This window comes from Diadema setosum, chromosome 9 (assembly GCF_964275005.1).
Source record: "Diadema setosum chromosome 9, eeDiaSeto1, whole genome shotgun sequence".
Lineage (NCBI taxonomy): Eukaryota > Metazoa > Echinodermata > Echinoidea > Diadematoida > Diadematidae > Diadema > Diadema setosum.
Genome location: NC_092693.1, coordinates 38,402,045 through 38,420,279, shown reverse-complemented (window position 1 = coordinate 38,420,279; position 18,235 = coordinate 38,402,045). Strand labels below are relative to the sequence as shown.

Genomic DNA, 18,235 nt, shown 5'->3' with positions numbered 1-18,235 from the left:
CTTCTTACGTCCGATTTGTTTTTCACCTCACCACGTGGTACTGTTTTTTCAGCCCCATGCTTCCTCCATATGCACACATGTTGTAAACACACACAAGCCACCGGCACCGCGATCGAAGTTTGAGCGATAGCGATAACATGTGTGGAGCAGACATGCGGATTTCAGCACAGATGAGTAGTTGAACGTATCACGATTGTAAAACAAATATTTTTCTATGTCTCTGCCAATTTGAATTAGGTTATCTAATCATAGATGGATTACGATTTTATTCTAAAATAGATTAGCTATGGCAAGAATTTGCTTACATGAGAGTTATTTGATAACATTGCAAAATAAAACCCCCGTCATTGAATGGAATGTTCCAGAGCTATCTCGGGGGGGGGGGGGGGGGGGGGTTGGGAGCATGAATACCCTTCGCGTGTAGATCGCGCCGTAGGGAAGATCGCGCCCAAGTTCACTGCCGACTTACTAGGCAGGCACGAAGATTACTAGTACACAGAGGCCCGTACGTGGATGGGTTAAGCAGCTGAAAAAAAAAAAAGGTACTGGAAGCCCACGTAGTAGCAAGGCCTACACGTGTATGAGGTTAGAAATTGCCGCGCGCCTCCAGCTCATCAGCTCCTGGCCGCCTCTTATTGGCCGGCCTTGAGCGCGACGTTCGACAAGCCATACCATAGTCTTGAATATTCATTAGCACAGTAGCCAATAACAGACGCCGTCTCATGAAAACTGCCCCGTGTACAAAGTGAATGGCAAAAAAAGTGTGTCAGAAAGAGTGTGTCAGATAAAGTGGGTCAGGAAATGGCGTAACCCTGATATCAGTGAGCACTCTGAATTTAATGTTGCATTCCTCGCTGGTGTGAAACATTTATATTCCTCTCTTCACTCGGTCCATTTCCCGCCAAGGATTCAAGCTTTATTCCCAGACGACAAGGGGATTGGCAGAACAAGCATTACTCGAATTCCCTGCCGCAGTTTAAAGGGAGCTAAAAGAGTGTAGAATCCAGGAACGTATCCAGTCGGCTGTACACGCACCTAGCATGTAAGTATATCTATAGCGCGAGGCGACATTAATGCACTTATTCTGCATTGAAGGGATCCCCTCCACGTCACTTATGTATTTGTGTCAAGGCGATTGAATTCAAGCAAAGATGCTGCTCGCCATATTTTACCAGCAGCTATTCGTGATTATAGGAACGTGCATTTTCACTCTCGATCGGAGAAATTGGCTCTGTATATTACTGTAGCGGGTTGATCATTATGCAGAGATACGTGTACCGGATCTCCGCGGATACACTGTGTACAAAATATAGATACACATCATCCCACTAAGTACAAGGCGTAGCTCATCATAATATTTCATCTTTCATCAGATTAGCTGGACTTCTTCTATCCCTCTGCTCATTAAACACAGTAATCTGTATACCGCCATGTTATTTCACGTTTAGATCTATAAGGCTATAAACTTTGTAAAAAACATGTGTATTTTGGCTCTAATGGATTTGGGTGAAAAACGAACAAAATGGTATATGATATGGTTTCATCAAAATCGGACCCCAAAGGATTATGGAATACATAAGTCTAGTTTCACATGAAGTTTCGCGAAAGAGCGCATGTTTATAGTAGAAACACGTGAACATGTTAATGAGGCCATGCTGATGATATCATAATGGCCTCGGTAGATGTTGCATTGACGTACACACACATTTTGACATTTCATTTTTTTCTTTTAAAGTATGAAATCAAAGAAGCAAACCAAATATAATCCATGTATATTGTATCGTCAAATCTTTGTTGATAGTTTGTGATGTAATGAACCTAGTATTTACGGCATACGAGGGATTGTAATTGCTTCATTTTCGACACAAGTGTTTTTTTTTTTCTTTTATCGAGGTGAAGCAAGAACTTAATAGGTTGTCATGGTTGTTTTGAAAGTTGTGACACAGTGACATCGCGATTTCGGCTGATTTGCATATCCTTATATGTATGATGTGATTACAACCATGTTGGCCTATCAACATTCTGCCTAAACATAATAATTATGATGTGAAACTTTAGAATTCTATAATCTCTTTATTGTAATTCTGATTTTGATGAATATTATACGACTCTAATATATCTTATTCTACTCTACCGAGTTAATTAAAATGTCAGCTTGAACATGGCGTAGAAGTCAGTCTCCTTTAATGACAATTATACCTTAGCACACAGACATCGAGAGCATCATCTGAACTGATGCACTAAAATACTACAAATGAAAGTAAAAGAAACACATCTTCATAACTGATTTATAATCATGTTCATGTGTGGGCATGATAGAAAATGACATGTCTCTTTCATGTCAACAAAGCCGACAAAGAGCACTAGTCCATCTCATGGTAGCTCGTATACACAGTGATGAAAAGATACAATGCGCTGGTAGTCATTGTATACGCCATTGAGACTTCTGCGGTTTACTATGCGCATAATCCTACACACATTAATTCACTTTCGATAGTGACGTTGAGACGGATATGTTATGCCACCATAACTTCTAAATCAGCAACCAGAGAAGCTAAGATCTCTACATCACATAGAGTACGCCTTATTGCTTCAGAATGCCTTAATAACCCGATGAAAGCAATCTTCATAATAATCAAAGCAACGCATGTAGTAAATGTAAGGGTAAGAGGACACCCTGCAGGCAAGAAAATACGGAATGTATATGTAAAACAGATAGAAGAATTACAATGATGCACGAACTATTAACACAAGCAGCATTGCTGCCTTTCGTTATACATTAATTTTCTGTGTGGGGGGTATAGATTTGTATACAGCTTAAAACATTTTCTTTCCTGTTTGTCATGTCGATTTTACGAAAACTTTTCCGCTTCTATAGGAATAAACGACCGAGATTGAACTAAAATCATACTAGTCGTATTCATAAAAAACATCCAAACATTATATAGATTAGATTGAAACTTGAGGTGGGAATGAAAACCAGCCAATGGAAGATCATCAACGCAGGTTTCAAAGGCGAGATAGATTATTATCTATTAAGGAGATCTGACTTGTCATTGAATTTGTTCAAGGATATCAGATAAACAAGGATTGTCAGGGAGACAGACAAACAAACAGATTGAGATAATAATACAGGTACAAGCACTTTCATACTTTCGCTTTTCAAAGTCTTAAAGGCCCATAGTAGGCTCTATAGTCTGTATCATACTGTTATCTGTACAGACACATGTTGTACATCTTTATTTCCTTTTTGTGTGTTATTTGGAGAGGCTCTTTCATGATCAATGGTGAACTATTACTGGTGAGATCCTAGACTGTCAATAAGTGATACATTTTTTCTAATATTCTAGATTCATGAAAATAAAAACATGTTCAGTTGCTCTTTATTGCTCTCCGAATTCTGTAATGTTTTACATCACAACGAAGCACATAGTCTAAAGAATGATGATAATGATCACGAAAATAATGCGTATCTACTGTGAAAGATGTTACATTTTTAAATTTATCAGCAATAATTAATGATCAAAGCACCGCGTCGTACCATCAGTCATGACAACATGACATGAGTAATGTGCCATAAGGCTGGTGTAAATTCCTGGCCTGAATTTGGAGTTTGTAAAATAATCACCGTTGACACAGGACAGTCAATATTCACTTCTACCATGATCTTACCCGAGTGAGGTGGACTTTCTCTGCTCAGGAATAGGTCGTGTACCTCGTTTGTTTTACAGTTTATTTATTGCTTATAAATCGTACAGATTCAGCACACGTACAAGGGCATCCAGAGGGAACGTAATGAATACCTCTGTCTCGGCTCTGTCTGCCTATTTGTTATTATGTTTGTCTGTTCTTCTCTTTCTCTTTCTGTCTTTCTATATGCTGTGTAATCTAAGTGAATATTATAGTGATTGTGTTTGTATATGTGTGTGTATGTGTGTATGTGTGTGTGCATGAGCGCGCGTCGTATGTGAATGTGAGTATGCAGTGTTCTGAGTGTATTATGAGTATGTATTTGAATATGTGCTTCTATCATCACGCTTGCCATTTCCCCCTGTGCAATGATGGAATATCATGATCAGCGAGCCGCTCCATTACATCGGGACCAGATAGCGGAAGACTGGAATATCCATATTTAGACAAATGGTTATTTTTATTCCTTCGCTAGGCGGCTCGCTGGCTTTCTCTGGAGGAAATCTCTCCCCAGTGATATCCTGTACTTCATTGTACTTCAGACGCCGCTATCCATGTAAACACTCAAGAGCTCTAAAGGGACACATCAACTATATCTATTTCAAAAAGGAGTGACCAGGGTGTATCATACTCTGTCATTTCATTCTATCAGTATCGCGAGCCTGATATAGTCATATCAATCTGGTCGTTCGTAAATCGACGGAGTACAAAGAGATAAAAAATGTATTGTTGAAAATTGTTATTATACACAAATCTCGCATAATTTATGTGGCATCTGTCAATATCTCGTAACAAGTCAGCGAACAAAAATTCTCGATTATCATGTATAGCACATCGCACACATGGTACACGTGTATGAGATAAACGTTACAAGCCTTGGGGTTCATCTAATTTCGAAATCAGTTACGGGTTGGGTTGTTAATTAGGTAGGGAAGAAAAGGACAGGCGGAGCATTATACTTCTGCATCTTTTCATGGTGTTTGCCAAGTCGTGCACATAAAGATAGATGATCGTATTATTAATATCATTTAAAAAAGTAAGACTTCTGTTCTAATTGTGGACCGTGTTTGTTGTGCCGCGACTATAATGGGGTATAAACTCAATGTCAAACAAAACATTTCGGCGCACTCTGATTACTTTGGTCGTAGAATTTAATGTAAGTGTATTCACTCGGTGCATTCTACCAGTATATCTTCTGAAGGTCTTTTCGAGGAACTACCCGTATTGAATGTATACGTCATTGACACAGATTTGGCTCGAAATAGGATTTATGCTGCATGTCACATTAGTCCCTAATAGATATACCCTTGAATTTGTTTGTCACTATTGAAGAAAATAAAGAATGTGTGCAAAACTTAGAATTTGTACTGTTGTATATAAATGTAAACAAATATTATTGTTATTCTTGTTTTGATACCACCACTTCCCCTCACTTAAAAAAGATATAGAATGAAAAGTATGCGCTACCATCCAGAACGGGATTAAGCAATATTCACGACACGAGTCGTCTAAAAAATCCCAGGTCCTTAAAACAGAGAAGCAATCCGATCCAACGTGTTATTGCCAGCGTGGAACCATGGACTAATACCGCATCTTTTTATGCAAGTTCCGTCTTAAGCTGTTCGTAGGGAGTCAAAGGACAATGCCTTCTGAAGCTCAAAGCACGTCAGTGAAGCATTCCCCCTCAGTTATCTATAAAAGGAAAAATCTTATTTTAGAGAACATAACCAATCCTGAAAAAATTCAGATGAAGACATTCATTTACGTCTGGGAAGGGAAGTAGAAAGTTGCCTTTATAATCGTTGCATTTATAATCAATATGTCATGATGTCCGTCGAATTGTAATAAAGAGCTCTCTACAAGGAAATAGTAATGCCAAAGATGAAAGAGTGCCGCACCCGCTCTATATTATCTTCGGTAATGCCTTACATTACGAAAACAAAAACCCAAAGTTGTGTTTGCTTTTTAGATATAAATCATGATACATCGACATAAGGGAATTTGAGAGAAAGAAACATAAGCTTAATCTTGTCCTGGTTATGATGTGAAATTTAAATTCAGGATCCTGATCGTTCTCTTATAGCCCAAGGAATGTACAGTGATTTAGTGCCTACATGCCGATGAAAATTCAACCCCAACCCGATGTTTACGTCGACAAATCGAATACCCTTGCATAATCTATTCTTACATTATAGCATCTTAATGGATGTCTAATTCAAGGAGAGAGAGAGAGAGAGAGAGAAAGAGAGGGAAAGAAAGAAAGAAAAAAGAAAGAAAAAAAAAGAAAAAAAGAAAGAAAGAAGGAAAGAGGGAAGGGCTGGCAGGCAGAGTGATCAACGGAACTTAAAGGGATAGTACAGTATTGGTGGAGATAAGAATTGGGCTTTTAACTTTTGCGAGATACCAAGAAATCACTTATGATATAGTGCAGAGCATACCATTTTAAGAGGAATTCAAAGTTTATTTGATGAAAATCGGGTATGGAATGACTGAAACATCCAAAAACAAAGTAAAACGAAGCGATCGTAATAAAGTGCGGGTCTCACACTTTATTAGAATCGCTCTTTTTTTTTTTTGATATCTCAGCCATTTCAAAACCAATTTTCATCAATTAAACATTGAATTCCTCATAGAATTACATGCTCTTTCACATTTCATAAGAGGTTTCTCATTATCTCACCAAAAAATGTTGGAAACCTGAAATTAGGTCTTAACTAAAACTATACAATCCCTTTAAAGGGATGGCATAGTTTTGGTTGAGATGAGGAATTCGGGTTTTAACTTTTGTGGAGATAATAAGAAACCGCTTATGAACTACTTATGAAAAGGCATACAATTTTAAGAGTAATTCAAAGTGATGAAAATCGGTTTTGAAATGGCTGATATAAAGGAAATAAAAAAAAAAACAAGTAGAGCAAATTGGTTCTGATAAAAGTTGGGTCTCTCACCTTTAATCATGACTTTTTTTGTTTATGGATATCTCAGTCATCCAATTTTCATCAAATAAACTTCGAATTCGCGGTGGAGAAATATACATGTATTATGGTTGCTTCCGTATGGCAAACATGTCTTCTGAGAGCATGAACATTGTTAACGTTGCTGTTGTGCAGAGACATCATACGCTTTAAAGGAAGATGGCATTGTATACAGATGTTATCAATACCAGTTGTCGCCTGCTATTATTTTTTCCGCCCATTATTTTGTTCTTCTGGCAGACCCAAGATGTCGGCCGAAGTGAGCGGGGAGAAGTCGGAGAAGTTGACGCTGAATCAGCTGTTCCAGAAATACGCGGCCTTCGGTCGTCCTGGACAGACGAAAGACATCACGAGTAAGAACTTCTCCAAGATGATGAAAGAATGTGGCGTGATGGACAAGAAGGTCAACCAAACGGAAGTGGATATCATCTTCACCAGGTAAGGATGGATGAATCACTGCTGGACAAGGAGATGGTCAAACGCGTCGGGTTTTTGTAGACACAGAGATATGATCTTGTAGACTGATTTGTTGATGAGAGATGGATTGTTTTCAAAGACACGGATACTGTAGACGAATGTAAACAAAGGGTTACGATAGTGTTGAGTGAAAGAAGTATATCGCACATGAGTAGACAGAGGCCATCATCAGCCTAGTGCAGTACGCTAAAAATTTAATTTTAAACATGAAATATTACTATAGAAAACATAATAACATCTCGTTGACGAATTTGCGTACAAATCGAGCTCCGTCTTCTAACTTAGATCGAGCTACAAGCTTTAGTTTTTCGTAGATTCCTTTATTTCTTTCTCTGCTCTTTCACATCTATATCTTTGATATGAGTATGTTAGGACATTTATTGCATATTGTAAAATCTGAAAATTTTGTCTTTTCTTTGCATTTTATGTATTTTGTGTTACCACAATGTACTTGTTGACCACTGGAAAAAACAACAACTAAAACTAAACTGAAACTAAGCATACTTGGTTGGGGAGTACGATGTACTTATTTCCTCGTTATCAACTACTCAAATGTTATGTATCTCTTTCATGTGCATGTCGCAGATATCATTCGTAGGCCCTACATGACGAATTGATATCAAGACTGAATTTCATGCTGTCGTTCATTCTCTGCAGTAGTTTTATTAAACATGAAGTATATGGTGACTCAGATTTATAGGGATTGTGTTGTGCTGTTGCAACATGGTCAAAGTAGATAAAACTTTTCTTAAAATATAGTCAGTTTTGAGTATCGGCGTATGGAATGAAGACGTTTTGTTATGTTATTACAATTTTCTTCCTTCAGTGTATAATGTAGAGAAGTAGAGAAATCTATACAATAATCTAACATTATTCTAACATGCTTTTCTCAGATAGAAAGAATGGTATTTCTGCATGTACAGAATATTATTATCATTTTCCGGATATTTCACGTGAGCAGGGGTATAGATAAAAGCAAAGCCTACATGAGATTCCTATATGTTTGTTTTCATAATTATTCTCTTCTTCCAAACAAACAGAGCTAAGGCCGACCCCAAGGTGAAGGTGCTGAACTACGAAAAGTTTCTCGTGAGTCTGAAGATGATCGCCAAGTCAAAATACGGCACCGACGACGACGTGAATGTCCAAAAAATCAAGAGTCTCTTGAGCAGCTCGACGGGGCCGAGCACGGCAGGCACCACGGTGAGTGAAGACCGAAAAAACAGCTTGTATTCACAGTCTTGAATTGCATTGCATTGCATTGAATTGAATTGAATTGAATTGAATTGAATTGAATTGAATTGAATTGAATTGAAGTCTTCTACTTGAGATGGAATTTCGATTTATTTGGCTTTTCTCTCTTTTTTTTTTTTCAAAATGCGGCTGCATGGTCTCCTGACTGAGAAGCATTTGTAAAACAAAACCTTTACAATACAGAACGGATTCCAAATAGTAGTAACCGATGGCATTTGTATGAGCATCTCCTCACCATTAAAGCACGAAATCCAGTTCCGATGAGGCTTAATGAGGAGTACAGTGGCATCAACATCTTATTTAGGATGATCGTTATAGCTTTCATCAGTGTTGCTAAGACTTACTAAACTATTTTAATACATAGGCCTCATGCTTTCCGCCTGCTACAATAATTCGTTTACATTTTTTTTTTTGGTCCCTAAAACCTTTCTCCTCTGCAAGTCCCCTCTGTCTTGAGAAATGGCCCTCTTCGCTTTCTCTTTAATGATAATTATGCCCCATCAGCATGTCTACATAGAGAGACCGTTTTGCAACGTTCCTTGTCATGACATCTTAAGATGAAAACTGCCCTTTCAAGAAAAGAAATTCCTCAGCACAGTTTGAAAGCCACATATCTCATGCCTGGTATCTATATCCCCCGTCTTCTTGTTAAAGGTCAAAAGCATAAAAGTTGTGAAGGAATGTTATGAATGCATACTAAGTGATTTTGTAAAGTGATCATTGGATTGTTATTTTATAATAAACAGCAGGGTAAACATCGTTACTGTTGTGACAGTAAGATGACAATCCCTTAAAGGAAGATACAGGCAAACTGTATGTTGATATTTTGTGAGAGAATTGTCTGTAGCGGCGTCCTGCCATTTCTAAAATATTCTGTCTTCCCTTTTTGTGTCCTCCCTGCAGAAGCAGTCCGTTAAAGGGAATGTCGACCACTTTACGGACGTGTCAAAATACACGGGACTGCACAGGGAGCGTTTCGACAAGGACGGGTCGGGAAAGGGGCGAGCCGGACGGGAATACCTAGTGGAGAAGACGGGATACGTGCATGGCTACAAGGGGAAGGATTCCTATACCGACAAGCACTAACTTGGAAGCCTTTTCGAATAATCTTTTGGAAAAGATTGAGTCACTGATCAAAACTTTTTTTAAGTCGGACCAGAACCACAGTACATGTACGGACCAAATGAGGCAGATTCGACAGACTGCGTGTGCATAGTAGTCTAACATAAAGTTCTGTTTATAGAACATTTTAGAAGACACGGACAGAGCGATCATGACGTCGACTGCTATATTGGACAATGTGAAAATCTCCTAATTGGCGGTCAATCACTACAAAGACTTTGTCTACAAAGGTGATGTATCCTTGGGCCAACCTTCAAAGTTGCATGAGATTTTCCGTCGTCATGGTGATGAGCAATATCAGCGGGAAGGACCATGGGATGCTATACGTATTGATATAACGGATATGACGTAGTGACGTAATGATGGAAGAAAGTTTAAAAAGCTGTGGCCATGTTGTCTGAGGCAAATTACGTGCCCATGATCGCCTATCAGCAGTAGAATTCGAGTATGCATGCTGCAATCAATTAGCCACTGCGTCATTGAAAACATGAATAAAGAAGATAGTATATGTGTAGCATTTCACCAAGATATCTATCACTTGGTCTACTCTAACTTGTGATTCCCCTAACGAACACAAGCACCATCCAAATTGCTCTTGATTGTCATGATGCACGGAAAGGGCGCGTCTCTGAGAGTGCTATAGTCTGTTGAGTCAACACGGATGTGATTCTTTTAATGAAAAGCATTGTAGTCAGTTTTTGGCACCAGCAAAGTATATTTTGATGATCTCCACGCAAAGCCTTATGGGTGGTTAGAAGTTGTAAAAAGTGTGGGGATTTGCACATGTATTACAAATTGTATCACTAGTTTTGCCAAAATAATTAAGAGCTACAGCATCAACACCTTCTATGCAGGGTCATGGTCTATCAATATTTTGATCGTTCAGAGTGTCGTTGGTCGAATCACTTTAAATCGCAAAAAGGTCTTCCAAAAGAAATAATATTAAATGTAGAGCACTCAGGAATTTCATACGGTTTTTATATCGGACGTGGATAGAAAAAAAAAATGTTATCAAGTTGTAAAAAAGAAAACAACAACCGTGCATGAGTTCTGATATTGTTCTCGCTTTTGCGTCATGAAAAAAAGAAGAAGTAAGAATGGTGCTATGCGAGAAAGTATACCCTACGTGCAGACAGACGTTCAACTTCGTGGAACAAGGGTGGATTAGGCGTTGTTTACATAAACGTTTACATTTGAGAATATACATTTTATATTCAGGTAAAGCCTTGATCGTTATTACGAAATGATTATTATGAAATGTAGATGGTAGATGCCTGTCATTTTAGAAACAATGGGATGTAACGATGACTTTCATGCATGTATTTTCAGTGAGCTGTGCTATTGTCATATTAAAATGAAAATGCTGTGCCGCTAACTTCGTATGCGCCATTACTCAGATTTCAATGTACCTTTTGCTTTGATCCATTCAAATAACGGATTTCTCTAAAACAATAAACAAAATATGGTGTTTCAAAAGTCAAAATAATACTTGATACACTCGCGACAACAAAAGTACCCACTAGTTGTAGGATTAAGTGGAAACAACCTTATGCTTACCTAACCTAGTCTTTGTACAGTATAAAAGCAAAGTTTGTTCTGTGTTAAAACGCGTACATCACGTATGTGGCCGTTTGTGTAAGCGTATAAAGAATCATTATTGCTTGTTAAGCAATATTGGACTATTTAGCGTTTTCATACTATTTTCCTTGCATTATCATAACAGGTTTGATACATTGCTAAGAGATATATGTGTTAGACGCTATAAAAAGTTTTATGCAGCGATCAATCAGCATGCCAAATATCTTATCATTTTGATCCACTAAAAAAGCAAATACAAACATTTATTGTCTGAAAGTAAGAAACATAGCACTAATAATTTTGTATTGATAGAAAGAGTATCGCCAAGCCTACCTACGCATTGTGATTAATGTACTCGTTGCTAGGCGCGCAACAAACTTTAAAAAACTTTAAAACTTTAAAAAAAAAAAACTGCCTGTAGTCACGTGACGAAGTAGTTCGTTAGTGTATAACAGTTATGGCTTCCGAATAGTGGCTCTGCTTTGGATGCATAGACCTCGTTTAGTATACAATGCTGTAATAAGAGATACTTAATGGAAATGGGGCATGCAGTTGACCAATATGGGGGGAGGGGGTTCAGGGATATTCTGGTGATCACCGCCATTGGTTTGTTGATTTTTTTAAAGGCTTCTGACATATTACATCGTTTTACGTCCAACACTTTCTACGATATACAAAACATAATTACGAATTTGTGTACTGTTATGGGAATATTTGGTGATCAACAGAAGTAATATAAAAAAAAAATCAGAGTGATTAGTGGATGTTATGTTCCTAACGTCTGGACAGCGTCCGGTTATATCCCCTAGTCCTAACCGGAATGATATACAGCAATTTTATTTTAATGTATACACTTTACAATTTGCTGGCTGGAATCACTAATAGACTACATCCACAATGGTTGACTGGTAGGATTACATTTTTTTTTTCTTTTTTTATGCCTCCGCCACGAAGTAGTGCCGGAGGCATTATGTTTTCGGGTTGTCCGTCCGTCCGTCCGTCCTTCCGTCCGTCCGTCCGTAATGAATTTTGTGGACAGGGTAACTATCAAAACCTTTTGAGGTATCCTAATGAAACTTGGCATGTATGTGTATGAGGGGGTGAAGTTGTGCCTATCAAACCTGGGTGCACTTGCTCAACTGAAGGTCAAAGGTCAAAAGGTCAATGTCAAATACATAATATTTCCCTATTTCCACCATATCTATGCAATGCCTGAAGATATTTTCTTGAAACTTGTGTATACATGTATTACCCAATTAAGATTCTCTTGTGAAAGTTTGGGTCATGAGGTCAAAGGTCAAAAGGTCAAGTAAAATATTAAAACTTCACATTTTTTCTCTGTACCTTGGAAATTGTTCAAGGTATCTTCATGGAACATAGTATATATACGTGTACTGACTGGCAGTGATTATCTAGAGAATTTAGGGTTCATGGGGTCAGAGGTCAGGGGTCAAAGGTCAAGGGCAACACTTCAAAATTTTACTATTTCCGTCATGTTTATGCAATGCCAGCAGGATTATTTTCTTTTTTTTTACACTTGGTGTATGCATGTATAACCTAATAGAGATTCTCTGGAAAGTCTTTTTTTCTTATGTTTTTGCCTCAAAGGTCAAAAGGTCAAAGATAAAGTGAAAGTTTTTCCTCCATATCTCGGAAGTGGCTCAAATTATCTTGAAATGTACTACATATTTATTCATGTTCTGCCTGACAGTGATTATTTTATGAATTTAAGGGTCAAAGGCCAGATGAAAATGGTAACAATTTACTATTCAATATAGAAATTGCACTTTTTCTCCATACCTTGAAAATTACTCAATGCATAAACGTATGAATGGGTCAAGTTACAGTCCTTACCCATGCTCTCTTATTCATCCAATTAAACCTACACCGTAGGTCAAGGAAGGTGAACATTCAACACATTTGTGACAAATTTGTCATTCTAATATTTTGCCAATTTTGTGAAAATGTAATCACACATTGTCCACATGTACTATCTAGACCTATTAGGAGAATCATGCATTATGGCGAAGGTATACCAGTCGCCATAGCGACATTTCTATTTTTTTTTTTTACGCAAGTAAGTGAGGACATTTTCCACAACTCGATATTGCTTCCATGAAAACTGAAATAATTTCAAAGACGTTTAGGCTTGAAATGCAGCTCAGAGTCACATATACCTTGAAAATATTATCTAAATAGCAATTTAAAACAAATTGATTGAAGCTGATCTAAGCTCTTCTTTTCTTTGAGGGCTGATGTCAAATTGTTTGAAAAAGATTGTCGTATATTCGAGCGCATCCATGCTGAAAAATGGGGCTCATTCTCAGGGCCATATCTTAAACATGTATAGATATTGCCTTTTTAGAGGTGTAATGTAATATTTGGCATCCCCGCTGGAGTTATATTTCCCCCAAGAGAAAATAGAAAACGTTGTCTCTCGAGGGGAAAATGCAACCCCAAAGGGACCGTCAAGTGTTAATTCATATACAACGATAGACATGGCAATATTCTTACATTTTTATGGTGTATATGTCATTGTAATACATGTACACATCACTTATTCTAGCCAGTCGGGAGCTACTAGTACATGTAGTCAAATTCTGAAATTTTATTACGTGTACCTGACGACCCTGACATGATGTCAGTGCTCGCAATACATTGTATAACAATTTCACTCATCGTTGCATTAGTCACGTGATTGCATTTCGACCAGTCACAGACCAGTATTTACTAGAGCATTAAACAATGTATAAGAATCTATTGCCCCTACTATCTTGCCGCACGAGTCGAAGGCTAGTGCAATATATTCATGCAGATAATACTATGATGACCCCACAGGTGACTGACCTTTGTGTCATATTTTGTTTGCGAATCGTGAGTAGATAGTAAATAACGATGTGGTCTATTTTAGAATGAGGGATTGTTTGTTATGGAGAATAACGAAGTAAACCTGTATTTTATAGCAATAAAGTCGCAGAAAAAAACCCTCCAAATTGTAGTGTCGTTAATATACCAATTTACGTGCACACCAACTCTGTTTCTCTCTCACTCTGCGTGAAGCCGTGGACACATTATTAAAGGACAAGTTCACCTTCATATACATGTAAATTAAGTAAATGCAGCAATATTACTAGTATTAGAACACATCAGTGAAAGTTTAGGGAAAATCGGACAATCCCTTCAAAAGTTATGAATTTTTAAATTATCTGTGCTGGATGAGAAGACTACTACAATGATGTCACATGCTTACAACGATATAAGGAAAATATAAAATACAAAATGTAATTCTTTTTTTTTTTTTAAGTGCACATTTCCTCAACCTGTCACTGATGTATATTACGGGTAATATTATTCCCCCTGCCTTCTGAAAGAGACCAAGTAAAGCATTCTTTTATTATGAAAGAAAAGTGAAAATATGTTGAATTTTCTTTGTTTTTTTATATCATTGTACACATGTTTCATCACAAGCTGTGGTAGTCTTCTCATCCAGCAGTGACTGAGCAGAAACTTCAAAAATTCATGATTTTTGAGTGGATTGTCCAACTTTCCTCAAACTCTCACTGGTGTGTTATGCTAATATTGCTGCATTCACTCAATCATTCATGACTTTTGAATGGATTGTCCAACTTTCCTCAAACTCTCACTGGTGTGTTATGCTAATATTGCTGCATTCACTCAATCATTCATGACTTTTGAATGGATTGTCCAACTTTGCTCAAAATCTCACTGGTGTGCTATACTAATATTGCTGCATTCACTCAATCCATATGTCTATGAAAGTGGACTTGTCTTTTACAGTATATCTTGTGCCCTGTTGCACAGTTGTGGAGTTTTCATAAAAATCAACATAACAAAGGAAATCGAGCTACATTTTACTTTCATGTATCATGTCATTGTTCCATGCCAGATAAAAAAAGGTTCTAAAGAACAGAAAAACAGTCACGTAATAACACCATCAAAAGTTTACAAGCGCAACTCTCTTCCTCTGTCAAAAAGAAGGGATGACACAACTCTTAATGTTTTCATATCATTTTTGCTTTAATTTCTACAGTCTTTCAAAACCCAGTGATGGCAAAAACAAGTGACTTAACACGACACTCGGTGTTATATTGACTGAATGGACGGCACATAGTATTCCTATTACAGATATATTACACAATGTACATTGGAGATTACAGGCTTACTAGGCTACAGGAATGATTGCTCCACAGACCCACTTTCCCGGTATATACATGTATGTCTTCACAATATCACACAAGATGGTAAAATATTGCCCTCAACATCAAACCTAATAATAGAATTAAAAAACAAACAAACAAATTTCCCAGCTTTTTTTTTTTTCAAATCTTATCATAAAGAAATAATGACTTCTGATGACAGGACTTTTTGAGGAGATGTGAAGTGCAGCATAAATCAACAGCACACGAGTGGAATGTGGTAGTAATACTGAATATAAAGACAGGCAAATTTCTACATTCGATCCTAGGTTAATTACCGACAGATTTGGGGATAATGCTGTACTTTTAAAACCTCAATTACACAGGACTCAATGCTCCACATTTTTTATTCTCAGAAACTGAAATGACAATCACTGTTTGCGTCACAATGCAATTTTTATTGAGACAACTCTTAAAAGGGGCAGTGGAAGGATTGTGAATTCCTGGAGGGACTCTGACTACACACGATACAATAAATGTCGGCGATGAACATAAGCAGCTTCACTACAACTGCAGATGAATGGAATATTTTCAAATCTAGTTATGTGATTGGTATGAAACAAATCAAATATTATGAAATATTAGTGTTTTTAGAGTCTCCCTTTCTCCCTATGTGACTACAATCTATGGCACATGAATCAATGGCTGCAACACTATGGTATAATATGAAACAGAAAACCATGCAACCCTTCATAATTCATCGCATACTTTTAGACTACCAGTACCACCAGATATACGAGTATGACACAGGAGGTAAGACCGTCCTTAGCATGTGAAAACTATTTCATCCGTTATAATCTTCACACCCTTGATGAATGCCTACAGGGTTATCAGTTTGCAAGCTCCATTTGACCAACGTTAACCTATGTCTCTGCCGTTTGTCTACATGTTTTCACATAGATGACTACCTGCACATTTGACAATGATGATCTCCCATGAAACATATTATGCTGTAGCTTCACACCACCCATCAACACCCTCTGCACACTTGGACTACTATTCCACCAAACCCAGTCAATTACAACAAATCCTGTCTGAAAGGGAAAAGGAAATGTTTGGATATCAATCAATGTGGTACACATATCTCACTTGATATAGCATTACAAAAAGCAGAATTAAGCTATGATTTGTGGTACAGTACATTCTCTGAACAAGTTTTAGAAGGGCTGAAGGACTTAAAGAATTGTTTGTACTCTTAACATAATATACATGTACTGTCCACGAGTACAAAGTACAGCTTCCCTGGTATATCTCAGAGTTGCTACTCTTGAATTAAACGTAATGAATTTGACATTACAGAACAACAATCGTTTCATCGCTATCAGCAACCCTCTGAAGTGCTCACTTTAAAATTTTTTGGTGACTGCATTCGCTACAAGGCAGTGAAAAGATGCCTTGTGACTCTTTCAATTTCTTCAACTTGTACTCAGCTCATTGAATATGAGGCATCATGTGTTTTGAATCTGTCATTTCTGTTATTACCAATTTCCTGTTTGACATTGCGCTGTCCCTCAAAATAGTGAATGAATCTTCTGTGAAATTCAAGAAAAAATGCCTTATGTCATCAACTTGACAGCTGGGTGACAGTCTCAAGTACAGTCAGACACTGAAGGGATATGCACCATGTCAGGGGAGAGCATTTCTTCAGTTATGAAGTTATCAAACACATGTTGCAGCAACTGCTCCTCCATACAACTGTCAACAATGGCAACATATTAAAGATGACAGGAATGGGAAAAGGGACACATCCTGGCTCACAACAGCCTTTCTTCTAGTCTGTCATTCATTGTTTGATCAGCAAGGACAACCTTAAAGAGATAGTGCATAGCATTTTAGAGTTTTTACTTTGTAATTTCAACAGAGAAAACAAACCCTAGGGGTAGGGTGGAATCAAACCCACTGAAACCAGGCACATCATCTTACAAATGTCTCTAAGAAACACGTGTCTGAGAATATCACTTTTTCATAACTGATTTGAAACTATGCAAAATACACTTGAGAAACAAGACTCTTTTGCAGGTGGGTAAGGGTTTAATGTAAGGGTGTAGTTTCGGTCGAGACTGGGATTCAGATTTTTATTTTCTTTTAGGTGAAATAATGAGAAACTACTTAAGAGGTACACTCAGTGGGACTTCTCTTCTGTCCATGCAAAGCAAGTCAGGTACGGGGACAAAATTTGGAGGGGAGAGTGACCTGGGGTCGTAATTGATAGCACCCAGTTGGTTCATCAAATGTGCACATGCGCAAAGGGTGGCATCACATGGCAGGGCTTGCCCCAAGCCCCAATTGCCCCCAAGGATCAGGGACAGCTGAGATAATAATGTGGACAGTCAGTTGTAAAAATGATTTAAGATCTCTCCTGACTATCCCTGTGACACTGGACCTGGTGTGAACGTGGGGAAAACCAACTTCCTGATTGCCTAGGGCAACCACATCCATTGTTGGGTTAATAAACTACATCCTGGGCATTTTCCTGTTTAATACATTTCATGACTATCAAAATGTCCATTTAATGGAGTAGGGATTAATAGCTAATGCCTCTTGCAATGTCTGTTCACATATGTGACACCTCTTTAAAGGTAGAGATGACATTCTATGGAGCAGATACAAATTTAACAAAAATTCTTGTATGTATCTTACACTAAAATTCCTAAAGCATGACACACAGCACAATGCCAGGGAAATCATATCTGAAAATTCATGAAAATAGATTTTGTCTAAACTTCTGAGAAGGCAGAGTCTGATTCCACTTTGTTAGCTTGCCTGTCAAACACAAGAATAATGTTTATACTGCAAGCATATTGCAGTGGAACCAGCTATGACATATAACTTAAAAATCTAAGGGTTTCAGCCCTTCCAAAATAGTTGGCTTGGGTTATCTGTATATATTCTTTCAAAAACAAGAACCAAACATAAACAATT

At 37.7% G+C, this 18,235-nt stretch overlaps 1 protein-coding gene across 1 annotated transcript; it reads left to right on the top strand.

Annotated features, from left to right (window-relative positions):
• The first annotated feature begins 901 nt into the window (after window positions 1-901).
• On the top strand, window positions 902-9,482 carry LOC140233491 (tubulin polymerization-promoting protein family member 2-like). Its single transcript, XM_072313609.1, has 4 exons — window positions 902-1,042; window positions 6,906-7,103; window positions 8,183-8,345; window positions 9,300-9,482. Exons 2-4 carry the CDS (start codon window positions 6,913-6,915, stop codon window positions 9,480-9,482), a joined length of 537 nt encoding a protein of 178 aa, XP_072169710.1. The 5' UTR covers window positions 902-1,042; window positions 6,906-6,912.
• Window positions 9,483-18,235: the final 8,753 nt, after the last annotated feature.